The sequence below is a fragment of the Antechinus flavipes genome, chromosome 3 (genome assembly GCF_016432865.1).
Source record: "Antechinus flavipes isolate AdamAnt ecotype Samford, QLD, Australia chromosome 3, AdamAnt_v2, whole genome shotgun sequence".
NCBI classification, from domain to species: Eukaryota; Metazoa; Chordata; class Mammalia; order Dasyuromorphia; family Dasyuridae; genus Antechinus; species Antechinus flavipes.
Genome location: NC_067400.1, coordinates 328,449,166 through 328,476,110, shown reverse-complemented (window position 1 = coordinate 328,476,110; position 26,945 = coordinate 328,449,166). Strand labels below are relative to the sequence as shown.

The following is a 26,945-nucleotide window of genomic DNA, read 5'->3' as shown; positions in this document are numbered from 1 at the left end:
AGTTAAAGGTTCTGATAAAGGCCTCCTTTCCAAAATATATAGAGAATTGACTCTAATTTACAAGAAATCAAGCCATTCTCCAATTGATAAATGGTCAAAGGATATGAACAGACAATTTTCAGATGATGAAATTGAAACTATTACCACTCATATGAAAGAGTGTTCCAAATCATTATTGATCAGAGAAATGCAAATTAAGACAACTCTGAGATACCACTACATACCTGTCAGACTGGCTAAGATGACAGAAAAAAATAATGATGAATGTTGGAGGGGATGCGGGAAAACTGGGACACTGATGCATTGTTGGTAGAGTTGTGAACGAATCTAACCATTCTGGAGAGCAATCTGGAATTATGCCCAAAAAGTTATCAAATTATGCATACCATTTGATCCAGCAGTGTTACTTCTGGGCTTATACCCCAAAGAAATACTCAAGAAGGGAAAGGGACCTGTATGTGCCAAAATGTTTGTGGCAGCCCTGTTTGTAGTGCCTAGAAACTGGAAATTCATTGGATGCCCATCAATTGGAGAATGTTTGGGTAAATTGTGGTATATGAATGTTAAGGAATATTATTGTTCTGTAAGAAATGACCAGCAGGATGAATACAGAGAGGCTTGGAGCGACTTATATGAACTGATGCTAAGTGAAATGAGCAGAACCAGGAGATCATTATATACTTTGACAACGATATTGTATGAGGATGTCTTCTGATGGAAGTGGATTTCTTTGACAAAGAGATCTAACTCAGTTTCAATTGATCAGTGATGGACAGAAGCAGCTACACCCAAAGAAAGAACACTGGCAAATGAATGTAAAGTATTTGCATTTTTGTCTTTCTTCCTAGGTTATTTTTACCTTCTGAATCCAATTCTCCCTGTGCAACAAGAGAACTGTTCGGTTTTGCATACATATATTGTATCTAGGATATAATGCAACATATTTAACATATATAGGACTGCTTGCCATGTAGGGGATGGGGTGAAGAGTGGGAGGGGAAAAATTGGAACAGAAGTGAGTGCAAGGTATAATGTTGTAAAAAATTATCCTGGCATGAGTTTTGTAAATAAAAAGTTATTATAAAATTAAAAAAAAAAAAAGACAGAGAAAAAGAGAATGTTTCCATGTGTATTCAGACACAATCAGTATTATCAATAGTATAATCATCCATGGCTATTCTCAAGAAAATCCTATCCATACCTAGAGAAAAAACTGATTGTGTGTGAGTACACATGGAAGCATTCTCTTTTTATCACTCTGTCTTTGTTTTAATTTAATTTTTCTTAAGGGTTTTTATTTCCACTAGGGTGGGAGGTCTTACGTTTTTTGTTTTTGTTTTTCCAAAGTTGACTTTTATAGGGGGAAAAAAGTTAGAGTTAGAAGGTACCTTAAATGTCAAGTAGTTAAGTTTCTAATTTTATTTTACTTTATTTTTTGAGTGCTGACAGGTTTTTTTAATTGAAGTTTTTTTTTGTTTTGTTTTGTTTTGTTTTTTAAACATATAAGGGTAATTTTTCAACATTGACCTTTCCAAAACCTTATATTCTGGTTTTTCTCTCATTTCCCTCTACCTCCTCTTTTAGCTGGCTAGTAATCCAATATATATTAAACATAGTAAAAATATGTGTAAATCCAATTTAGACATACATATTTATATAATTACCTTGCTTCACAAGAAAAAAATGATAAAGAAAGAAAACAAAATTCAAGCAAACAATTTAAAAAGTGATAATACGATGTTAGTTCCCACAGTCCTCTCTCTGGGTATAGATGGCTGTCATCATCACAAGATCATTGGAATTGGACTCAATCATCTCATTGTTGGAAAGATTTTCATCCATCAGAATTGATCATCATATAATCTTGTTGTTGCTGTGTATAATGAATCATCCCCTGGTTTTGCTCATTTCGCTTAGCATCAGTTCATGAAAGGCTTTTCAAGCCTCTGTGAAGTAATCCTTCAGATCATTTCTAATGGAACAGTAATATTCCATAACATTCATATACCATAACTTACTCAGTTTCCAGTTTCTTTGCACTAAAAAAAAAGGGGGGCTGCCACAAACATATTTGCACATGTGGGTTCCTTTCCCTCTTTTTTATAAGCCCTGTAGAAACACTGATGGATCAAAGGTTATGCACGGTATAATAACCCTTTGGGCATAGTTCCAGGTTGCTCTCCAGAATGGTTGGATCCATTCACATTTCCACCAGCTATGTATCAGTGTCCCAGTTTTCCCACATCCCCTCCAACATTTGTCATTGTCTTTTCCTATCATCTTTGCCAATCTGAGAGATATGTAGTGACATCTCATAAGGGTCCTAACTTACATTTCTCTGATCAATAGTGATTTGGAACACTTTCATATGACTAGAAATAGTTTAAATTTCTTCATCTGAAATTGTCTGTTCATATCTTTGAACCATTTATCAATTGGAGAATGGCTTGAAGTAGTATAAATTTGAGTTAATTCTCTGTATATTTTAGAAATGAGGTCTATTAGAACCCTTGAGTTTAAAAATGTTTTCCCAATTTATTGATTCCCATCTAATCTTATATGTATTGGTTCTGTTTGTACAAAAACTTTTTAACTTAATATAATCAACATTATCTATTTGGTGTTCATTAAGGAGTTCTAGTTCTTCTTTGGTCACAAATTCCTGCCTCCATAGATCTGAGAGGTAAACTATCCTTTGTTCTTGTAATTTGCTTATGGTATCAGTCTTCTTGTCTAAATCGTGAACCCATTTTGATCTTACCTTGGTATATGGTATTAGGTTTGGGTCAATGCCTAGTTTCTGCCATTTTCCCAACAGTTTTTGTCAAATAGTGAGTTCTTATCCCAAAAGCTGGAGTCTTTGAATTTATCAAACACTGGATTATTATAGTCATTGACTATTTTGTCCTGTGAATCTAATCTATTCCACTAATTGAGTACTCTATTTCTTAGTCAGTAACAAATGGTTTTGATGACCGCTGTTTTATAATATAATTTTAGGTCTGGCTTAGCTCAGCCACCTTTATTTATATATTTTTTTCATTAATTCCCTTGAAATTCTTGACTTTTTGTTCTTCTAGATGAACTTTGTTATTTTTTCTAGATCTGTAAAATAATTTCTTGGTTGTTGGATATGGCACCGAATAAGTAGATTAATTTAAATAGTGTTGTCATTTTTATTATATTAGCTTGACCTTCCCATGAGCACTTGGCATTTTTCCAATTGATTAGATCTGACTATTTGTAGAGAAAATATTTTGTAGTTGTATTCCTATAGCTCTTGATTCTGCCTTGGTAGACAGATTCCTAAATATTTTATAGTATCAACAGTTATTTTGAATGGAATTTCTTTTTTTATCTCTTGCTCTGCTGCACTTTGTTAGCACTATATAAAAATGCTGATGATTTATGTGGATTTATTTAGTATCCTGTAACTTTGATAAAGTTGTGAATTGTTTCTTGTAATTTTTAAGTTGATTTTCTAGTATTCCTTTAGTTACATTTTCTTCTCTTATTGGCAAAACTCACATTTCTAATACAATATTGAATAGTAATAGTGATAGTGGGCAACCTTGCTTCACTCCTGAGCTCAGTGGCAAGGATTTTAGTTTATTCCCCATATGATGTTTGCTGATGGTTTTAAATAAATGCTACTGATCATTTTAAGGAAAACTCCATTTATTTCTATATTCTCTAGTGTTTTTAATAGAATGGGTATTGGGTTTTATCATATGCTTTTTCTGCATTTATTGAGATCATCATTTGATTTTTTCTGGTTTGATTTTTCATATAGTGAATTATGCTAATAGTTTTCCTAATTTTGAACAACTCTGCATTCCTGGCATAGATCCTATATGGTCATGGTATATTATCCTGGGGATAACTTTCTGAAGTCTCTTTGCTAATATTTTATTTAAGATTTTTGCATCCATATTCATTAGGGAAATTGGTCTATAATTGTCTTTCTCTGTTTTCACCCTACTTACTTTAGGTATCAGCGCCATATCTGTGTCATAAAAGGAATTTGCCCATTTTTTCAAATAATTTGTATTGTATTGTAATTGTTCTGTAAATGTTTGGTAGAATTCATATGTAAATCCATCTAGCCCTAGGTTTTTTTTCTTAAGGAGTTGATTAATAGTTTGTTCTATTTCTTTCTCTAAAATGGGACTATTTAAACAAAATTTATTTCCTCTTCTATATTTTTGTGGGTATTCCTCCATTTCACTTAGATCATCAAGTTTATTGATATATAGTTGGCCAAAATAATTCCTATTTATTGCTCTAATTTCATTTTCATTGGTGGAAAGTTCTCCTTTTTCATTTTTGAGACTTAACAATTTGATTTTCTTTTCCTTTTTATAATCGAATTAACTAAATTAACTAAAGGTATTTCTTTTGTTGTTGTTTTTTTCTTCATAAAACCAACTCTTCTGCTTTCAATTTTATTATTCTTCCCTTTTGTTTTCAGAATTTTAAATTTGGAATTTAATTGGAGGTTTTAAATTTCTTTTTCTCATATTTTTTACGTTGCAAGCCCAATTCATTGATGCTTTCTTTCTCTATTTTATGCAAGTAAACATCTAGAGATATAAAATTTCCCCTAATAACCACTCTGGCTGCATCCCACAAATTTTAGTATGTTGTCTCATTATTGTTTTTCTCTTGAATGAAATTATGATTTGTTATTTTACCCATTCATTCTTTAGGATTAGATTATTTAGTTTCCAATTAATTTTTTTCTACTTTTCCCTGGCCTTTTAATGCATGTAATTTTTATTGCATTATGAGCTGAAAAAATACATTTACTATTTCTGCCTTTCTGCATTTGATTTTTAGGTACTTATGCCCTAATATATAACTATCATGCCTAACTTTTCTAAAATTCTATTTACCTCCTTAAGTTTTCTTATTTATTTTGTAGTTCTTTTTTTCCCCTTCATTAAAGATGTTTATTTTTCAAAACTTTTGCATGGACAATTACTCATTATTAACAAAACCTTGTGTTTCAATTTTTCCCCACTTCCCCCACTCCCTCCCCTAGATGGCAAGTAGTCCAGTATAAGTTAAACATGGTAGAAATATATGTTAAATCCAATATATGCATACATATTTATACAGTTATCTTGCCATACAAGAAAAATCAAACAGACCAGAAAAAAAAAAAGAGAGAAGCAAAATAAAATCCGAGCAAATAACAATAAGAAGAGTGAAAATGCTGTGTTGTAAACCATACTCAGTTCCCACAATCCTCTTTCTGGATATAGGTGGCTCTCTTCGTCAGTAAACAATTTGAACTGGTCAGAATCATCTCATTGCTGTAGATTCTTGTATGGATCCCATACTGCCCTGGGACTGTGCACTGTCTTCTCTCAACCCGCCTCCATCCCTCCGTGCCTGATTGAAACAGATCTTTTCTGAAGATCTTCCAAAATATCTTCTGCTGGAAATTTGTTGCATTTTATATATTTGTGGGTTCTATTGCTCCAAAAATGATTCAGAGGCATAATTTGCTGTTAATTTAAGGGATATGGGGAGAGGTCAGAAAAAGGAATGTCTCCTCTCTGCTATTTTGGCTCCGCCCCTCCAAATTTCTCATTTTATATGTGAGAAATTTTGAGATCAGAGATAACAAATAATTTGTCTCAGATCACATTACTTAAATAATTGAGGTAGGTTTATAACCAGTTTCCTTGGTTCTTGAAATGCTTTTTTATCCATTTTTTGTTCTTTGATAAAAGAACCATCTCATTGGATCAGGATCAGGAATAATATTTGGAAATAAAAGCTGTGTATTAAACTATAATTTTTAATATTTGCATGTAAGAATTTCTCATTTATTTTTAAGTAAATGGGTAGTTATTGAACTACTTTTGTGTCCAGGAAAAGAGGGGTAGCATGTTAAAATAGGTATTTTCATAAAGTTAACTTACCATTTGTGTGCAGGATAGGTTTTTAGATAGTGATAGATTGTCAACATTGAGACCTGTAAGAATTTTATTGCTGTGATTTGATGGAAACTTGTAATGAGTTTGGTATGGAGGATTGGAAAGGAAATGCGTAGACAAGTTCTGTAAAAAATAAATGTATAGTTAAAATTTTGAGTACACAGTAGAGGAACATGCTTTTATTCATCAATCAGGAACTAAGTTCCTTCCATTGGCAAAGCACTATTTCATGTCCAAAAGGATGGTGATGTAAAGAAATTTAAAAATAATTAAAATAATTTATGCCCTTATGCAACATTTAGCCTAATGTGGTTAGTAGATCTAGAGAGGATAATTTTAAGATCAAAGATGGAACAAGGTTGAAAAGCTGATAGTTGATATATTTAAAAAGAATTCTATTGTTATACAGGATCGGGGTTTCATTTCCTATTTTATTACTTTCCAATTGCCATTTTGGACATAAAAGATTATAATATTACTGATCTAGGCCTGGAGGAAACCTGAGAAGTCATCTAGTTCATACCTAAATTTTGCAGATGAAGAAATTGACATTTAGAGGTGTGTATTACAGACAGGAATTGAATTTAGATCTTATAACCCTGAGATAAGTTCCCTTTTCACTGTACCATGAAGTCTTCAGAACCTGTAGTCTTTTAGGCAGCTTGCAGTGGCCTTCTGGTACTGTTTTTGATTGGTGTTTTGGGCTTGTAGATATGGAGTCAGAAGATGTAGATTCAAATGACATTTCTTCTTCTAAACTTAATTTTTGTGTGATCTTAAGTCATTTAACCTCATTTAATTAATTTATTTTTTATCTACAAACTAATAGGATAGGGATTAATTTTTTGTCAGTCCACAAGTATTTATTAAGGTATACATTGTGGCAACCACTGCATATACAATTATAAGAAAAAGATAAGGTAGCTTTTCCTCTCAAGACACTTAATGCAAGAGAACAATTTACAAAAAGAAGTTGAAAAAAGATAGATAGGAGTCATTCACTTGGGAGCAAATTAGAGAAGTCTAGATTACATAGCCTGGTGAAAAATGAAGAGATGATGGCCTGTGCACTTTGGTTAAATGAATGTTCTGAGGAAAACCATGGAATCAGGGAGAGGGAATGCAAGAGAAGATTGTAGAGTTGAATCTAAATCTAAGATTTGTCTGGTCTTAGTTTATTACCACCATATCGTTATCTTTAAATTTCTTGCAGGATACTGTTTCCCCCACTAAATAGAAACTGCTTTTTTAAAGGCCAAAACTAATCTAACATCAGTTGAAATGGGACAGGTGAGGTTGGAATGGCCTTATATAGAAGTGGCACTGAAAATGTCTTTTCCCCTCCTCAATAATATTTTATTTTTCCTAATACATGTAAAGAATAGCTTTCAACATTCATTTTTGTAAGACTTTGTATTCCAAACTTTTCTCCCTCCCTCCTTTCCCTCTCCCTTCCTCAAGAAAGCAAGCAATCTGATAGAGGTTAATGAAAATGTCTCTTTTTTTCCTTTAAAAAATTTTAAAATAATATTTTACTTTTCTAAATGCATGCAAAAATAGTTTTCAACATTTACCTTTGCAAAACCTTATTTTCTGAATTTTCTCTCTCTCCACTTCTGCTTTCCCAAGATAGCAAACAATCCAATATAAGTAAAACATGTACAACTCTTCTAAATGTATTGTCATGTTGCACAAGTTAAATCAGATCAAAGAGCAAAAAAAAAAAAAAAGAAGAAGAAGAAGAAGAAGCAAACAAAAAAAAGTGAAAATATTTTGCTTTGATTCACGTTTAGTCACCATAGTTCCCTCAGGATGTGGGTGATACTTTTCATCAGAAGTCTATTAGAATTATCTTGAATCATCTCATTGTTGAAAAGAGCTAAGCATTACAGTTAATCATTACAACATTTTGTGGTTACTGTGTATAACAAAGTACACGCAGAGTTAAGTCTACTTACTTCACTCAGCATCACTTCATATAAGTCTTTCCAGGCTTTTCTTAAAATAACTGTGATTGTTATAGAACAATAATATTGCATTACATTTACATACCGTTAACTTCATCAACCATTCCCCAACTGATGCGCATCCAATTTCCAGTTCTTTGCCACTAAAAAAGGGCTGCTACAAACATTTTTGCACATTTGGGTCCCTGCCCCTCTTTTATGATCCTTTTTGGATACAGACCCAGTAGAGACACTGCTGAATCCCAAGGATGCACAGGGTTGGGCATAATGGAACTAAGTCTAAAGAATTTTAGGAAGTAGAATTAAATAGCATGAACATTTCAAGAATTAGGGACACTGCATAAGCACAGACATGGGAGATGAGCAAGAAGGCTGGTTTGGCTAGAATCTGTAGTGTGTGAAGGGCAGTAATATAAAATTCAATTAGAAAGAAGTTAGAGAGAGATTGTGAAGTCCTATTCAATCTATGAAGATGAAAGGAGCAATAATTGAGATGAAACTGGAATGGGAAGTGGCATGGGCAGGTCCAGATGATCAGAATTTCTGGTAATGAGGGTTTTAATCCCTTGGGCAAATGGGGATATACTTTGTGTCTGTGGCCTGCTGGTTATGTATGGAGCAGTTGATTTGGGCGACAGGGTATCTTCTTCTGCAAGCACAACTCTTCCCTATGCTCTAGTTCAGGTGTTGTTTTGGCTGTCATCTCTGAATAGAAAGAAGAAAGGTATTGCTTCTCCAAATTTCAGACTCAGAGCCATTATTGGTTAATTTGGGAAAGTTATTTAATTACTTTCCTTTTGTAATTTTCAAGCACAACTCTGTCCTAGTTCCCAGTTTTCATGTAGCATTGTTACCCCTTCTATAGGAAGAAAGATATGTCTCTTTATTTATTTCATATTACTTCTTTTCTCATTTTTCAGTGTCCTAACTATAAAATAGTCTCTGAGATCTTACTCACTCTGACATTCTATGTCTTATTTTTGGACATTTTAACATGTTATCCCTGATAACTTATAATATTTTCCCGTCTCATTTCTGCTTCTGAAAATGCTGAACTAATTCAGATGTCACTTCTATGAATTCTTGGCTGATTCTTTCCAGTTTGAAGTGCCATACTTGTCCTCAAATTATCTTATATTTGGCTTGAGTAAATGTTGCATCTTCCAGTAGAGTGTAAGATACATTTATCCCCATTTTTTACCATGATATTTCTACATAGTAAACTTAATAAATACTTGATTTTCATTTAATTTTGTATCTTTTACCCTAGCTCTTAATAACAAGCCTAGGTTTATCATATCTATTTTTTCTATATAGACGTTAATATTCTCTTTCTGGTTTCTTCAGTTTTCTACAATAAACTATCAATGTTTTTTTTTTTTTTTTTTTTTTTTCACATGATAGACTTCCTTTCCCTTTAGTTCTTTTAGTTCTTTCTCTTGTCTTTTTCCCTTTTCATTTTACATTTTTTAGATATATGGGTTAGGACTACAAATAGCATTACTTAATTTTTTTTCCAAGGCTAAAATACTATTTTTGTTTTGATTCCAGAATGGTTTTAAAAATGAGTTTAGTTTATATCAGCACTGGACCACTATAAAAGGAGTTCAAGGCGAAAAAAGAAATATGAAATTCAGTGATCATTTATTATTTACTTTGCTGGCTAGAAATAATTTGAATTAATATTTTATTTTCTAGGGATTCAACTAATGAAACCACTGCTCATTCAGATGCTGGCAGTGAGCTTGAAGAAACAGAGGTCAAAGGGAAAAGAAAAAGGGGTCGTCCTGGCCGGCCTCCAGTATGTATCTTATTCCTTTTTCTTGTCCTTGAAATAATTATTTAATTAAGGCTCAGCATGAGCTAAACCTTAATTCTCTTTGTCTTAGTATTATATCACAGATTATTTTAAGCCTTGCATTGTCAAAAAAAAAAAAAAAACTTAAAAGATGATCAAGGAAAAGTAATATTGGTCAGGAATGAATGAAGAGTCTGTTATTTGTCCCAAATATTTTGGTCTTAGTATAGGATAGTGTCAGGACTAATGTTTACTAATATATAAGCTGATTTGGTGCCTTGAATGCTGTTTAAGAACCTGCATTTCTAAGACTGATCTGATTTCTAATTAACTTAATTTGGATTGATATCTTTTTGTTTGTTGCTATTTATGTTAGCATTTCCTTGGCAGCATTTCCTCAGTACCTGGAACATTTCTGGTTAACCCTCAATCTTAGAGAGTTGAAATGCCATGGATCACAAATTTATCCGAAGACTTGAGGAATTAATTTTTTAGAAACATATGGATATACATGATAGGGTGTTATATGTTATCCTATAAGTGGATGTGACTAATAAAACCTAGGCTCGGTAATATGATATCCCACTGTGATGTTACTACATTGTATTTCAGGTTCTTAGACTGAAAAATATATTCTTGTGTAATGTGTAGCCTTTGTGATCCTTAACCCTATTTAATTTCTCAGTCAAGATGAAAGTTCTTGCCTTCTGACCTATTCTTTTAGAAACAGATTCTTCTTGAGAAGAACCCATGGTACAATGAATAGATAGCCACTCTCAAAGCCATGAAAATGTGAATGTGAGATCTGCCTTTGACACAAATTAGCTTTGTGACCCTAAACATTTCACTTAATCTAACAATGAAGATATGTCTAATATCATTCCTATGCTCATCCCAGGGCCAGTTTTATACAAATAAATCTTTCTCTCTCTCTCTCAATCTGTCTGTCTCTGTCTCTGTCCTTTCCTCTCTCCACCCTCTCCTCTTTATCTCCCCATCTGTCCTCTTTTCCCTTAGTCCCTTTCTTATCTACTTCCCTCACTCTTTAACTTTCCTCTCCTCCTCTTCTCCTACAATCAAATACCCTCTTCTGTCTGTAGTATATAGTGCCTGAAGCTCCAGATGTTTTCTTATTCCTTTCTCTGTTCTTTTTTGCTATGTGCATTGTAGAACTGCTAGCAATGACAGTATGTGCAAAATGGTCAAGGAATTTCTATGACCTAATTTTCTTATTTTCTATATGTTCACTGAAATGAAAACTATATTTAGGAAAAACTTTCATTTTATCATTTACAATATTTAAATTTTCATTAATAGAGGTACCTATATAAGTCCATGCCTTTCACTGAGGCAATGTGGTATGGTAGAAGAAGGTGGCAGACAAGATTCTACCACTCTTTTCAACATTTATTTGGTTATTTAACCCTGAGTATACAGTCTTTTTTTTATCTCATCTTTTAACATTGGAAAATTCATTCTGTTGCTGATTGAAACCTTTGCTTTGGGAAGGATGGTTTTTTGAGTCTTTCAAGGTATAACTGGTCATGACACTTGTCTTTTTAAAATGTTGGATTCTCCTATTTGTTTTTTCCTTTTTTGACTTAGTCTTTTCATATTTCCTTCTCACTTGGTTTTTCTCAATTCTTCACTTTCCTCTTTATCACCCCCTTTTAGAACACTTTCTTTTCTTCATTCCTGTTCTTTCTCCACTCTGACCACAAGACCAATCTGTTTTGTACTTTTTCTTTCTTTTGTTGTTGTTCTCTGTGCTTTGTGTTTCTATTCCTTACTTTCTGCTCTCTAATCGGGTTTTATTTTTCACAATTGTTATATATACCTTGCTAATTTATTTATAAATTTTAGTTTCTCATTATTAAATAGAAAAGTATAGGTGATTGAACTTAGGTCCTAATTCAAAGAATCTTTTAAGAGTTGGAAAGAATCAGAGAAGGGCCAATCCATTTTTCAGAATGTTGTCTCAAGACAACAATATTAGGATGCTATCCTAGTATCCTTAGTATCCTAGATCCGTTTGTTATTATTCTGTTCTCATTGGCAGGAATGTAACAAATCAGTATCCTCTCGATGCTTCCCTAATATAAACAATGTAAGATATTAAAAAAAAAAAATGTTCCCTGTATCCTATTTCTCCAGTTTCCTTTTTTAATGCCAGGCTCAACATAGGACATCAGACAGTGAGTGTCTTTCTGCAGTATGGTACTTTTAGATGATTTTTGTTGTCCACCTCTTTCCAGCCTATTTCTTCTCCCTCAAATCAAAGACTAAAAATATTATATCATAAGATTATTTCCTTCTATTTCATGGGACTTTATGTTTATGGAATAAATTTATCCAAAAAGGAATTAATCTGTATATCTTGCCTAGTGGTGATTAGAATTGTTCCCTGTGTTTGTTTGTTTTTTTCTCTTCTCCTTGTAAACAATTTTAGTTGTCACCATTTACTACCTTTATAATTTGTGTGGAGGGGATAGTATTTCATTGTTAAGGGAAATTTCCTTCAGAGGAAACTTTCTATCCATGCAAGTTGGTTCCTTTTTTGTAACTGATAGTCTTAGAGAGTTGCTTAGGGCAGAGGTGTGAAACTTCTATAATCCTCATAATCGTGAAACAATGAACAAAATAAATAAAATATATTGCCATATAGCTCATGTTAATTTTTGATTTTCTAAGTCAAAACACCACTGTAGGGATCCATGTCTATATTTGAATTTGACTCCACTGTCCTAAAGCACTGAGACAGTAAAACGACTTAGGGTTATTTACATAAAATATAATAGGAGTAGGATTTGGTATTTTTAGTAGTTCTATTTATGCTGTACTTCCTTATTTTGTTGCTGCCCCATATGGAGTAAACAGATTTTTAAAACTGGCAAATTTTTGTTGATTTCTCTTAAGCTCAGTTGCTTCTGTGATTGCCTTGACCCTAGGTCCCTTTTGGTTTTCATTCTTAAAAAAAGAAAGAAAAAGTAAAGAAACTTTTTCTTTCTCCTATAGGACTGTGTTATGTACCTTTTTTCCACTTCTGATATTTGTCTGCTAGACATGTGCATTCTCTACTTTCTCTCTCTTTCCTTCTCCATCTCCCTCTCTCCCCCTCTTCTCTCTCTCTCTTTCTCTCTCTCTCTCTTTTTCTCTCTCTCTCTTTCTCTGTCTGTAGATAGATAGTTTAATACAGTGGGCATTTTTCTGCGTGGATATATGTTTTTGGAGAATTTATTTGAAAAAAATACATGAAACAGTAAAGTGAATAAATAAAGTTTAAAATAATGCATTGTACTACACTATTCCACTCATTATTTCCTTATAAATGCTGCAATTGCTTTTTTTCCTTTTAAAATTCTTTAGTAATTATTGATACTGGATATCCATGACAGTTGGAGAGGGACTAGGGATAGTATGATTAAAATTATTCTCAAAAACATAGCAAATGTAAAATGACACAGAAATTTATGAATTTCTAACCCATAATCAATTTTTGCGTGTATCTCCTCAACCAACCCCTATTTTAGCATTTGTCCACTTTGACTTAAATAAGCAATTTTGCCTATTTCAAGATTGATATTCCCAAGTTTAGATTGGATTAGCATTTTCTATTGGGAAAGTGCTGTTATTCTTTATCATTGGTAAAAACAACACCCTGTTTTTCTTATGTCTTCTTTCTGCTTTGTTGTTTTTCTTGTTTTCAGTCACATCCTCCTTTTCATGATCCTTTTTGGGGGGTTTCTTGACAAAGATACTGGAGTAGTTTGATGGTTTGTTTTATAATTGATGAAATGAAGCAAAAAAGAGCTAGTAAATTTCTGAGGCTGAATTTGAACGCAGGGAGACAAATCTTCCTTATTTTATTTTCTTATCCCCTAGGGTAGTTGACTACCCTCTCCTTTAATAGCTATATTTTTATAGTATTAATGCATACCTAAGCAGGATTACTTACTTTCTTACTAAAATCTTAACATTTATATTTGGAGAAGTATTTTTTTCCCCTTTTTTCTCTCCTCTTTCCTCCCCCTCTCCCAGGCAATTGGGGTAAAGTGACTTGCCCAGGATCATACAGCTAGGAAGTATTATGTGTCTGAGGTCAAATTTGAACTCAGGTTCTCCTGACTTCAGGGCTAGTCCTCTATCCACTGCATCACCTAGATGCTCTGGAGAAGTGAGAAATATTTTTCTAGATTATCTGAGTTTTTAAAAGTTTATTGATTGTTTTCATGAATCCATAATTATTTGTCACCCAATATTATGTTAAAAATCTTTGGGGTACACAATAAGATCATAATGGAATTTGAGAATAAAGAAAAAATTTAAGATTTGACTTAACCCTTGGATGTGAATTAGACTATGGATAGAGGATGAATAAAGAGGAAATGAATATTTTAAATGATGGCAGTAGCCTAACCAATATTACAGAGACTGGAATAAGTATTGTTATTTTGAAGATAATTAAGATATAGTAGGAGTGGAAGGAATAAAGGACTTTATTCACTTATCATTGCTTCAATCTAAGTGCTTTAAAAGTCACTACTCACTAGACATTCTTCAGAACTTGACATCTTTTTGTCTAAGATATTTTTATATGACCTGGGGGGCATAGGTATACAAATCTTTCTGTGTACTGATAATAAATCATAAATATGAGACCCCATAGGAAGCGTCCCAGTTTAAGAAGCTAGAATCTGCATTTCTTCTGTATTGTCATCATTAGTGATTTTTCAAACTTTGTTGATCCTATATATCCCATCAGTTAAGATTTTTTAACATATACTCCCTTAATATATATATTCCCTTATTTATAAATGAAACCTATGCCATATTTACTGATACTACATACCTTATGAAAATACACCCAAAATGTAGAAATTTAAAATATTGGGAGTTTAATTTTTTTTTCATTTGTTTATTAACATTATAAGAAACTGTGCTCTAGAGAGCAAAGAAAAACTATGTTAATCCTGGATAAGTCCTTTCAGTTTTGTTTGCTTTATTAATCTTCATCTGTCAAATAAAGGGGTTGTACTAAATGAACCTTAAGTTTCCCTCTTATTGTCAAATACATTGTGCTATGATTAAATATGATTCATTAATTGAGGAGACTCTCCTTTTGTTTTGGGGGAAAGGATGGAATTTATAGATAATTTTTTTTTCCCCAATACATGCTAAAGTCAAGCTATATGCACTCAGATTCCTTCTGACGGTTAATTTTCTTCAACCTTTTCTCATTAATAAAGAGGTGTCCCTTTTCTTTTAAGTCAGACCCCCTTGTAGGTATACTATAGTCCAACAAACTGCCTCTTCATTAACCTCCCTCTCTTTTTCCTAAATTTTTATTTTCAATTTTGAATTTTCTCCCTACCTCCAGCCCCCTCCCTACCCATTTTAGAAGGCAAAGCAAAACCCATTTACAGATAATGTTATCCTGATTAAAACATTCACAGAATATTGTTTCTGGGCAATTTAATAATCTTATTAATAAAACCATTTGATTATTAATAAAAGGATGATCATTTTACTCTCTTTTAAACCAAAGACCCCTAATGGCAGAGTTTATGTACTCTTTAAAAGACAAGGTTCCTCAGGGATGCCTCTTTACCTGTCATTGGTAAATCAAATGGGAGGTGGGCTATCTTTTGGTGAGTGATGAGGTTACTCAAATTTTGATCAAAGAGACATCAATTCTGCATCACCTATCTTGTTAATAGGGAGAATCAATATTTAGCAAGATCTATCTGAACAAGCACAATGAACGGAAATATGTCCATTAACCTAAACTTAGAATTTCTTTTACTGTCTGATTAGACTTTAGCCTGGGTGCATCTTTGTGACTTTATACTCTGATTGATTTCTGGATGAGGAGGTAGAAAAAATCAAAAAACAAAAAAATTTAAAACTCCACCTTGGTTCTATATGTGGTACAAAGACCCTACTCAAAATGACTACTGAGTCCTCTTAGGAGAAGTGGGTGTCCTCTCCTGGGAGGTCCAGTAAGAGGAGGCAGATTTTACAGAAGCAGAAGAGTTGGTTATATAGCATAAAACCACAGACCACCCATTACCCAATGACCTTAAAACTGATTGGTCTATACGTGTGAAGTGATGGTGAGCTGGCTAAATTGGCTGGGGAGGGGTCCTAGTTGCATATGGGGATTTCCAAAGTTTCCTTTCTTCAGGGTCATGTGATTTCTAGGAAATCTAAACTGAGGCCTAAGGTTTCACATACTTTAGCAGATAGTTTCTGAGAAACCACATTACTTGCCCCACACAGTCCTAATAAAATGATTAATTATTAACTATAAGAGGGAAATACTCATTTCTCATATTGTATAACCATGAAAAGCACATTCTTGCATTAGCTTTACCTCTCCCACCTATCTACCCTTTCTTAAACCCTGCCCCCACCAAAAAAAATAAAAAAGGAAATGAAGAAAATGTGGGTTTTGTATCCTAAGTCAATTCTCTTATCTGAAGGAATTATCCATCATCATGAATCTTTTAGAGTGATGGTTAGTCATTTTGTCTATCAAATTACTGTTTTAAAATTTTGATTTTTTTTTTACATTATTGCTGCTTTAAAAAGTATTCTCAAAAATTTATTTTTTACATTATTGCTGTTGTATAAATTGTTCTCCCAGTTCTTCTCACTTCATTTTGTATCTCTTCATACAAGTCTTCCCAGGTTTTTCTACAGCCATTTCCTTCATCATTTCTTAAAATAGAACATTATTCTATCTGTTGATGTACCAAAACTGTTTAACTATTCCTCAGCTGATGAATGTCTTGTCAATTTCCCATTTTTCACTGTACAGAAAGAATTGCTATACATTGTTTTTGTACATATGGGTCTTTCCTCTCTCTCTCTCTCTCTCTCTCTCTCTCTCTCTCTCTCTCTCTTAATCTCTTTGGGGATATAGATTTAGTAGTGGTTTTGTTTGGCCAAAGAATATGTATAGGTTTTCTTGATTCCAAGCCCTGTGCTATATCCACTGCACTACCTAGCTGCCCTAAAATATTAGAGTGATTTGCCCTTTCTTTCCCCAGCTTATTTGTTACAGATGAGGAACTGAGTCAAACTTTAAGTGACTTTCTGAGAGCTGGTAAGTGTCTGAGCCTAGATTTGAGCTCAGTAAGCTGGTCTTCCTGATTCCAGGTCTAACATGCTCTCCATTGAACCACCTATCTGCCCTTCTTAGCTACTTCTTCCTATTGCTTAAATGATTGATGAATGACTCTGTCTTGTAAGTTTGATTCAAGTTTCCTCTATATGTTAGAAATGAAAATTTTATCAGAGAAACTTGCTGCAAAGATTTTTTTTCCTAGTTTCATACTTTTCTTCTAATTTTAGCAAAGTCATTATGTAAAATCTTTTAAATATAATTTAATTAGAAGTACTTATTTTACCATTTTCTCTAACCTTTCTGTTTCTTTTGGTCATTAATTCTTCCATTGTTCATATATTTGATGCGTAATTTTTTTCATGTTGGTCTAAGTTTATATTTTTTTTATATCTAAGTCACATAACCATTTTGAGTTTATTTTTTTATGTATGTTTTGTATGTTGTTTTGTATGTTTTGTATGTATGAAATGTTGGTCATTGCCTAGTTTCTGCCAAACTATTTTCTTGTTTTTCCATCAATTTTTTTTAGTAATAAATTTTTACTCTTATTAGTTGTGATTTCTTTATTTGCTGAATACTAAGTTACTGTGCTACTTTATTTCTAGATCTATTCTAATGATCAACTTCTCTATTTCTTAACCAGTATCAATTTTTTTCCCACATTTATAGCTTTGTAATTATTAAACAAAGGACTTTATATTTGTCCATAATTGATAGTAGAGTGCCATTGGAATTTATTGTGTAGGCAGAAAACATAGTCAGGCTTGTTATTCAAGAAAAATTACTGGTGAAGGTATGTGGAGGATGGTTTAGAGAGACCAAATAGGAATCTCAGAGATTAGGTTCTGAACCAGGGGTGAAAATAACAACAACAATATATGGCAACTGCTTTGATATGTAAGGTGAACAAAAATTAATCGGGGTGACTTAAAATATGGTGATAACTTTTAACACAACTAGGGAAGTTAATAAGAAAGATGGGTTTGGGATAATATAGGCTAATGATTTCTTGATGTAAAACACAACTTTTTTCCTGCCCAAAATGCAAAGGGGCATTTTGAAAAAATAGGGAAGTTTTTCATTATTATGTTCCAAAAATGCAGAGGGTAGCTTCTGTGGGTGCTTGTCAGAGCCTAAAGCTGATCTGGGTGGGCAGCAAACATTCTGTGCATATATTGACAAATTACCACTCTCTATTACTATTGCTGTAGTTCCTAGGGTTGAGTTAGAATATAATAGCATGGAGAGACTTGTGCCTACTGCAGCAGGGCAGAATTAGGGAGGTTTTCATAGCAGTAGGAAGAGAGTGAAGTAGGGACCGATGGATTTTAAAGGGTGTAGAATAGGTGTGACTGGCTGTGTTGAAATCTGACCCCCAAATCGACTAAACAGTAAGTATTGAATGAGCCTATCTCGAGTTTATTAATCATATACTCTATATAAAATGCTACTGCTTCCATTTTGGAAACACTGATCACAATTGCCACAACCAGTTACCGCTTTATATAAACTATTTATATTTTATATTATAGTAAGCAGAGTTGTGACCAAGGGAGATCTTAGTCTGCCACTTTAGTAGATTGAAAATTTAAGCCAAATAATAAGATAAGAGGATTCAGCTCTGTTCTTGACCCAAGAATCTTCTTATCTATTGAGTGTGCTTTGTACATATATTATTTTTCCTGTACCTCTTTGAGGAAACTTCTTTTTATCTTTGGCTAACACCTACCACTGTGTGTGCAACATAATGAGCACTAATAAATGCTGGTTGATTGATTAGCCTAATTTCTCTCTTTTTTTCTAATTTTCATCTAGGCATCCAGAAGTTAGAATTTAAATCTGTTACCCTTGAGGAAATGAATAACTAACTCTAGTATCTTCTAGTATATGTGTGAAACTATACTAACCCTCTAGACTGCTTCTTGAGTTGTGCCTTTTTCCTATACCCAGAAATCTTCTTCTAAATGATTTTTATTTTGAATATCAAAACTGGTTAATTCCCCAACACTTACTTGCTCTTAGCTGCTGCTCTGACTATGTCTAAAAAGTCCTTCTAGTGTCTTCTTTTTCTTCTTCTTAAGCCCTTTTATATTTTTAATTCTTTACATATTATTCTTCTCATAGCTATTTACTTTATCTTAAAATATTTATTAGGAGCCTACTACTAAGCAATGTTGATACAGAGAAAGCATGTGTGTTTCACGTTTTAGTGGGAGGGATTAGTGAGGATTCCATGTGGTGTAATGTAGAAAGCAGAAAATAACTGCTATATTGAATTTTTAAAATGTCTTATTGATCCCTTTTGTTTTTATATTGCATTAATTTCAAACCCTGACCCTTCCTCATTTAATCTCTTTTGTGATAAAACTAGTTAAACAAAAAATATTTGATATAGGGATTTCATCTGACGTTTACATAATATCAGCTATACCGGAGTCTGTTCTAGTAGTCTTCATAACCCACATTTGGTTTTGTCTTGGTAGATAGTGGAGTGGTTTGTCATTTGCTTCTCTAGCTCAACTTACAAATGGTTCACTAAACTTGGTATGTTTTATCCAGACACACATCTGGTAAGTGTCTTGAGGCCAGATTTTAATTTAATAGGAAGAAGAGTCTTCCTCATTCCAGGCCCAGTATACTGTGCTACAAGGCAGCCTTAGTTTGGCATGTGCCTTATCTATGAACATAGAATATTTATGCAGTTATATGTTTTCTTTTATTTCCAATAAAGAGTATTTTATCGCTGTAGTTACATAGTTTTCACTATGGTCGATTAGCTACAAGATTTTTTTTTTTAATTAATTATTTTAAAGGGATTTCTATTGTTTTCCTCGTATTTGGTAGAATTTCATGTAGTATATACAATTGTTTTTCATTTTGGAGTTGATTTTTTATCCTGCTATTCTTATGAATCTGTTAATCATCTTAATTAGTTTCTTCAGTCATTTATGGGAGATTAAGTATACGATCACATCAGCTATAAATAAAAACAGTACTATTCCATTTACCTGAAGTTTGTGCTTTAATTTTAAATTAGTTGTCATTTTGTTCCTTGTCTAATCACTTGTGGGAGAGTTTTTAGAAAAATGTCAAATAATAGAGGAGATTTTGGTGAAATCTTGATTTACTTATGATTGTACTAGGGAAGACTATTCTGTTTCTTCACTCAAAACACTTCTAGTTTTTGCTTCAATGTTATATTTTTCATTATTATAAAGAAAGTATACCAATACTTAGATTTTTTTTTAAGATTTTTTTAAATAAATGGATGCTGCATGTTATCAGAGAGAGGCTTTTCCTCCATCTTTTGAAATAATAATATTTTTTTGTTATCTCCATTATTTGTTCATTGAACTATTGTTAGTGATCCTAAAACAGTTTAGTCATAGAATTGCTGTATTCTGACTGAAAGGATTTTATTTTCAAGCTTTTATATACAATTTCATTAGTCCTATTTAACTATAGTCCTTTTGCTCAACTTTATGACTTTCTGGCTTTGATAATTGGACCATATTTATCAGAAAAAGATTAGAGTACTTTTTTGTCTGATAAATTATTATTACTATTTTTAATACGTCTTGTGTTGAATAATGGTGGCTCTTTGCCTATGTGAAGTTGGTGTTGTGTAGCTTGAAAAACCAGTGATCTTGCCCAGAATCACTTGAGATAAAACAGAAATATCTATTTCACCTTCCTTTCTTTTGATAGTTCTATTATAATGACTTAATATATGTAGTCCCTTCCAAAAGTGGGAAATCAAGACCTACTAATTAGAAAGGAAGGCAGTAAGCTATGAGGGCTGATTAAAATATAAATGGAGAAAAAAAGTATTCTAACAGAAATTTTGCAGTCTGCAGGTATTGTTTAGAGTTTATGCAGTATGAAACATTTTGGTGAGCAAGTCTGTGATATCCAGAGTAATGAAGAGGGAATATTGTGATGTAAGAAGCCATGTAATGAAGTTGAAAAATAGATCACTTAGCTTTTTCAGGAATTTTAGCATAGAAAGGATATAGGTATTCATTGATGCTATGGGATTCTCTGATGGAGGTTAGAGCACTCTTAATATGTCTGAGATTGTAGCTATAGTATTTTGCATGTGTACTAGTGTCTTGCAATGGAATTATGTTAAGCAGAACTTAAAATTGAGTGGCTGATTTATTATATTAGCAGACTTTGTGAGAAGATGATGGGAAAGTTTTTTCCCCCTAAGACTTTTGACTCAAGAGAAATGAGACTGCATTTCTTTGGTGACAATCATTTTGTATAACAGTTTTATTGGGCTAAGTCCCCCAAAGGTAACTTACTTGATTTTTTAAAAAATATTCATTCAAATGTATAGTTCTTCTATGCATAAGTATTTCTTAATATCTTCTTTATTTGTAGAGCTGACCTGGGATCTTGAAAGGCATACCAGTTTTCTATCTGCTAGGTTTGACAGGTTCTACAAATTGGTTGAACCTTTTAATTTAGATCCAAAATAACTGAATGTGTCTGCTATCTAAGAACAAGTGTAGTTTAGTACATAAAGGATCATCTATAGATGATTGTGCTAATTTTTTAACCATGCTAATCAAGGAAATAGACTTTTTAAAAAGTTGTCCTCATTTTCTTTCTTTATAGCTGCATAAAATAGAAATTGTCTCATGCTTATTGTTGTCATATGTCAATTATGGTCAGCTGGAATGTTAATTCCTTGACTAGAACTCTCAGCTTCTCTTTTATCCCCAACAGTTTGTTAAACACATAAAAGACACTAAATAACTGTTTACTACTTTTATTGATGGACATTTTTAGTGCCCAATTGCTGTATCAATTTGAAGTACAGTTGTATTTCATTTTGATTGGTCTTTTTTTCTCTTCAGTCTACAAATAAGAAACCTCGAAAGTCTCCTGGAGAGAAGAGCCGTTCTGAAGCTGGAATTAGGGGAGCTGGCCGTGGAAGAGCTAATGGCCATCCTCAACAGAATGGAGAAGGGGAGCCTGTCACATTATTTGAAGTAGTAAAACTGGGGAAAAGTGCAATGCAGGTAAATATATTTGCATAATATAATAGATTTACTTTATTGGTGTAAGTACATTAATTAGTTGGAAAGTACATGTTGGGTTAGTGACATTGGACCTGTTAAGAATATAAAAATGCATTATGTTTACATGGTATTTCTAAACTGTGTATTTATATGTTTATTAAATAATAAACTGAAATAGAAGATAATTGATGTAATTCTTTGTTTACTTCTTCAGGAAAAAAATCTTTTTAATGTTAGCTTTAGATAAAGTATCCAGCCCAGAGCTTTTATGGTAGTTATTGATTAAATAGTGTTCATTGATTAATGGATTGAATTCCATTTTCTGAATTGTTATATTAAAAATCAGATGTTGTTTTGAAATCAGGAAATGTTTCTTTTAGTAGGAAACTTTCCATTGACATAATTGTTTTTTTCAGCAGCTATCCTTTGCTAATGGATTGAAAGAGATCTATTCTGATTCTGCCAAAAAAATTCTTTTTAGGAAAAAATTTCTACAATTAGTTGGATTTTTAAATTTGAAGACATTTTCATAGGGACTGGTACCACATCTTATCTAAACTATATCTATTCCCCAGCATCTAACACAATATTCTCCACATAGGCATTGACTACATACTGAGTGAATGAATATTAAGTTGCAAAGACAATAAATTCTTAGTTATCCAAAATAGAGCATATGGATACCATAAGATAATTTTTTTAATTCTAGAGTTAGAAAGGACTTTAGAAGTTATCTTAATCATCACTCTTCATTTATTATGGAAATTTTAATAGTTTGTTTAAATTTTTGTCATTAAGACAAATGGGAGTGAATGGAATAAAAAAAAGTAATCAAAACTATTTTCCTCTGCTATCCTCATCTGCAAATTTATTTTTATTTTTTCATTAAAAAGAATATTACTTCTTCTATATCAAAATTACTTTCTGACCTAGTATAACCTTGGACAACCCTCTCATCACTTGGCAAGTCGGTCAGATGTGTGTTGAATTAATAAGGCACTTTTGGTCTTCCTATGTCATTTAATATATATTTATTTAGCTTGTGAAATTACTTAATATTGATGTCATTTCAGTTCACTTCCCCTTTTTGATTTTCAGTCATTTGTTTAAATAGTTCAAGGTTAAATCTTGAATTATAAGCCACACCTTTTGCTCACTGGTTGTTTTTTTGTTTGTTTGTTTTTTGTTTTGGTTTATTATATATTTTGGGCTTAGCTTTATGAAATCAGTGTTTTGGCTGTACATTGACAGCAATATCATTCTCATCTCAATAATAAATTACTTTCTTTTTATTAAAAAAATCAACATAATTATTTGTGGTTTTTGTTTTTATTATGTTTAGCATATTTTTCCAGTACTTTTGCCATGTATTCTTTTCAGTCACATCCAACTCTTTGTGACCCCATTTGGGTGTTTTTGTGTTTATGTTTGTTTTTTGTTTTTGTTTTTTGATAAAGGTGATGGAGTGGTTTGCTTTTTTTTTCTCATGTCATTTTACAGATGAGGAAACTGAGGCAAATAGTGTTAAGTAACTTGTTGAAGTTCACACAGCTAGTAGTCATCTGAGGTCAAATTTGAACTCAAGTCTTTCTAACTCCAAGCATGGCACACTTATCTGCTACACAATGTACCTGCCTCATCCACTACCTACCAGTTCACTTCCATTTGAAGAAACTTTTTCTCCAACCTTACTTTTTCATTCCTTTCTGTTGAAGTCACTAAATATTCTAAAAGTGTAGATTTTATTTGGATGGCCTTAGCAACTTCTTTAAATCGTTTCCCTTCCACTTCTATCTCAGCAAATATGTTGTTACTAGACTTTTATTTCTTTTTTTGCAAATTTTATCCATTATACAAAAGTAGGTGGTGATCAAATTGATTTATGAATAATGCTTCTTTTAGCCTCTGGGTGTATAATAAAACCTATTCCATCAATTATATTATTTTCCTTTCTAAGTAGAAGTAGTTTCTCTATGCTATCTTTACATTTATCTTTTGCCTTTTTGTTTTTTTTTCTGGTTTCACTTTTTGTAAGAATAAGCAGGTATAATATGCATTTTCTAGCATTGTCCCTTCTTTTGTGGTCTTTGTACAAAGTTCTCATAGTTAGCTCACCAATAGTCAAACTGAAATTCTTGGCAGAACATTATCATCCTCTGATGCTGTTTCCTGATGTTCTGTCTCCTTCACTGCAGAATCTGATTGAAGAGTGCTCCATATTTAAAAAAAAAATTTTTTTTGTTTTGTTTCTATATTGCTTTTACTTACTATTTTGTAGAATTTGTTTTTTTCTTAATACTTTGTTGAATTTATTATAGTTTTAAAAAACATTTTTCTTTGTATGTTAGGATGTTTGTTGACTTTTTCTTTTTTTAATAGCTTTGTATTTTTTCAATACATACAAAGATATTCATCTTTGTAAAACCTTGCATTGAAAACTTCTCTCCCTCCTTCCTACAGATAGCAAGGAATACAGAATAGGTTAAACAGGTGCAATTATTCCAAAGATATTTCCATATTTGCATGCTTTACAAGAAAAATTAAATGAAAATGGGAGGGAGGGAATAAGGCAAGAAAGGGGGATAGAAAGAGATAAAATAAAAAATAAAAAAAAACCCACCAAGTAAGCAAACCAGAGCAACCAAAAAAAAAAAAAAAAAGGTGAAGATATACTGTGCTTTGATTCACATTCAGTTTCCATAGATCTCTTTCTCGATGGGGGGTGGCTTTTTCCATCAAGAATCTTTTAGAATTGCCTTGAATCGCCTCATTATTGAAAAAAGTTGATATCACGTGATCTTGTTCTTGCTATGTTCAATGTTCTTTTGAATCTACTTCTGTTAGCATTAGTTCATGTAAGTCTGTCTAGGCCTTTCCCAAAATTAGCCTGCTCATCATTTCTTGTAGAATAATAATATTCCATTATATTCATATATCACAATTTACTCAGCCATTCCCTAACTGATGGACATCTACTCAATTTACAATTCTTTGCCACCACAAAAAGGGCTGCTACAAACATTTTTGTGCATGTGGGTTCTTTCCCCTTTTTTATGATCTCCTTGGGATACAGGTCCAGCAGAGACACTGCTGGATCAAAAGGTATGCACAGTTTGATAGCCCTTTGGACTTAGTTCCAAATTGCTCTCCAGAATGGTTGGATCATTTCATAACTCCCCCGATAATGCATTAATATTCCCAGCTTTTCTGCATCTCCTCCAACATTTATCATTATCTTTTCCTTTCCTTTTATCTAATCTAAAATGTTTGAAGTGGTACCTCAGCATTGTCTTAATTTGCATTTCTTTACTCAGTAGTGATTTAGAGCACTTTTTTCCATATGACTAGAAATGACTTTAATTTCTTCATCTGAAAATTGCTTGTTCATATTCTTTGACCATTTACTAATTGAGGAATGGCTTGTTTTCTTTTAAATTTGAGTCAGTTCTTTGTATATTTTAAAAACTAGGCCTTTATCAGAAACACTGTATGTAAAAATGTTTTCCCAGCTTTCTGCTTCCCTCCAATCTTGCAAGGCTACTTTAGTTTCATTTTAATCAGAATTATCCATTTTGCATTTCAAAATGTTCTCTAGTTCTTTGACGATAAATTCCTTCCTCCTCACAGATTTGAAGTAGACTGTTCCTTGTTCTCCTAATTTACTTATAGTATCATCTTTTATGTTTAAATCATGAACCCCTTTTTCACCTTATCTTGGCATAAGGTGTTAGATATGGTCATTACCTAGTTCTTATATTATTTTCCACTAGTTGTTGTCAACTAGTTTGATTGGTATGGCCCTGAATACGTAGATTCATGTAGGTAGGGTTGTCATTTTTATTATATTAGCTCAATCTTTCCCATGAGTATTTGATATTCTTTCCAGTTGTTTAGATCTAATTTTATTTGTGTGGAAAGTGTTTTGTAATTGTGTTCATATAGTTCCTTAATTTGTCTTGACAGGTAGACTCTCAAATATTTTACGTTATCCACAATTATTTTAAATGATATTTCTCTTTCTATCTCTTTCTGCTAGACTTTATTGGTAACATACAGAAATGCTGCTGGGTTTATTTTATATCCTGCAACTTTGCTAAAGTTGTGAATTGTTTCTAGTAGTTTTTTAGTTGATTCTCTAGGACTCTCTAAGTATAACAGCATATCATCTGCAAAGAGTGATAATTTTGTTTCCAAATTACCTTTTCTAATTCCTTCAATTTCTTTTTTCTTCTCATTACTAAAGCTAATATTTTTAGTACAATGTTGAATAGTAGTGATAATAATGGGCTGCCTTGTTTCATTCCTTATCTTATTGGGAATGTTACTAGATTATCCCCATTATAATCTTTGCTAGTGATTTTAGATAGATACCACTTGTCATTTTAAGAAAATTCCATTTATTCCTGGGATTTAGTGCTTTTAAAAGGAATGGATACTATATTTTGCCAAATGCTTTTTCTGCATCTACTGAAGTTATCTAGTTCTGACAGAATATGGTTGAGATCGCCTGAGGATAGTTTTGAGGTTTAATTCTTCTTGCAGCTCTCTTAGTTTCTCCAATTGTAATTTGGATCTTATACCACATGGTTCATACTTCATTGTCTATAGTATCCTTTAGCATGATATAGTTTCCTTCCTTATCTCTTTTAATTAGATCTGATTTTGCTTTTGTTTGATTTGAGATCAGGATTGCTATCCCTACTTTTTTTTCTTCAACTCCAACTTTTTATTATTACTCTGTGTAAGTATTTCTCTGTTTCAGATGTGTTTCTTGTAAACAACATATTTTAGGATTCTGACTTTTAATGCATTCACTGTCCACTTCTGTTTTATGGGAGAGTTCATCTCATTCACATTCACAGTTAAAATTACTCTGTATTTTTAGCCATCCTATTTATTCCAAGTTATACTTTTCTCTCCTCACCAGTGTTTCGTTTGTGACCAATCTTTCTCCCCTCCCCCCACCCCATCCCAAACCCTATCAGCCCTCTCCCCCTTTTCATGCCTTTTCCCTTCTGCTTTGGCAGTCCCTTCTATTATCTTCCCCTTTTCTTTTCCCATTTTCCTCCTACT

At 32.6% G+C, this 26,945-nt stretch overlaps 1 protein-coding gene across 1 annotated transcript in view; it reads left to right on the top strand.

Moving 5' to 3' along the window:
- The window catches only part of STAG1 (stromal antigen 1), a 318,010-nt gene that overhangs the window by 123,338 nt on the left and 167,727 nt on the right, over window positions 1-26,945 (top strand). The window contains exons 3-4 of the mRNA XM_051985602.1: window positions 9,614-9,716; window positions 21,708-21,872. Coding sequence (XP_051841562.1) covers window positions 9,614-9,716; window positions 21,708-21,872 — 268 coding nt within the window. The remainder of the gene's footprint in view (window positions 1-9,613; window positions 9,717-21,707; window positions 21,873-26,945) is intronic.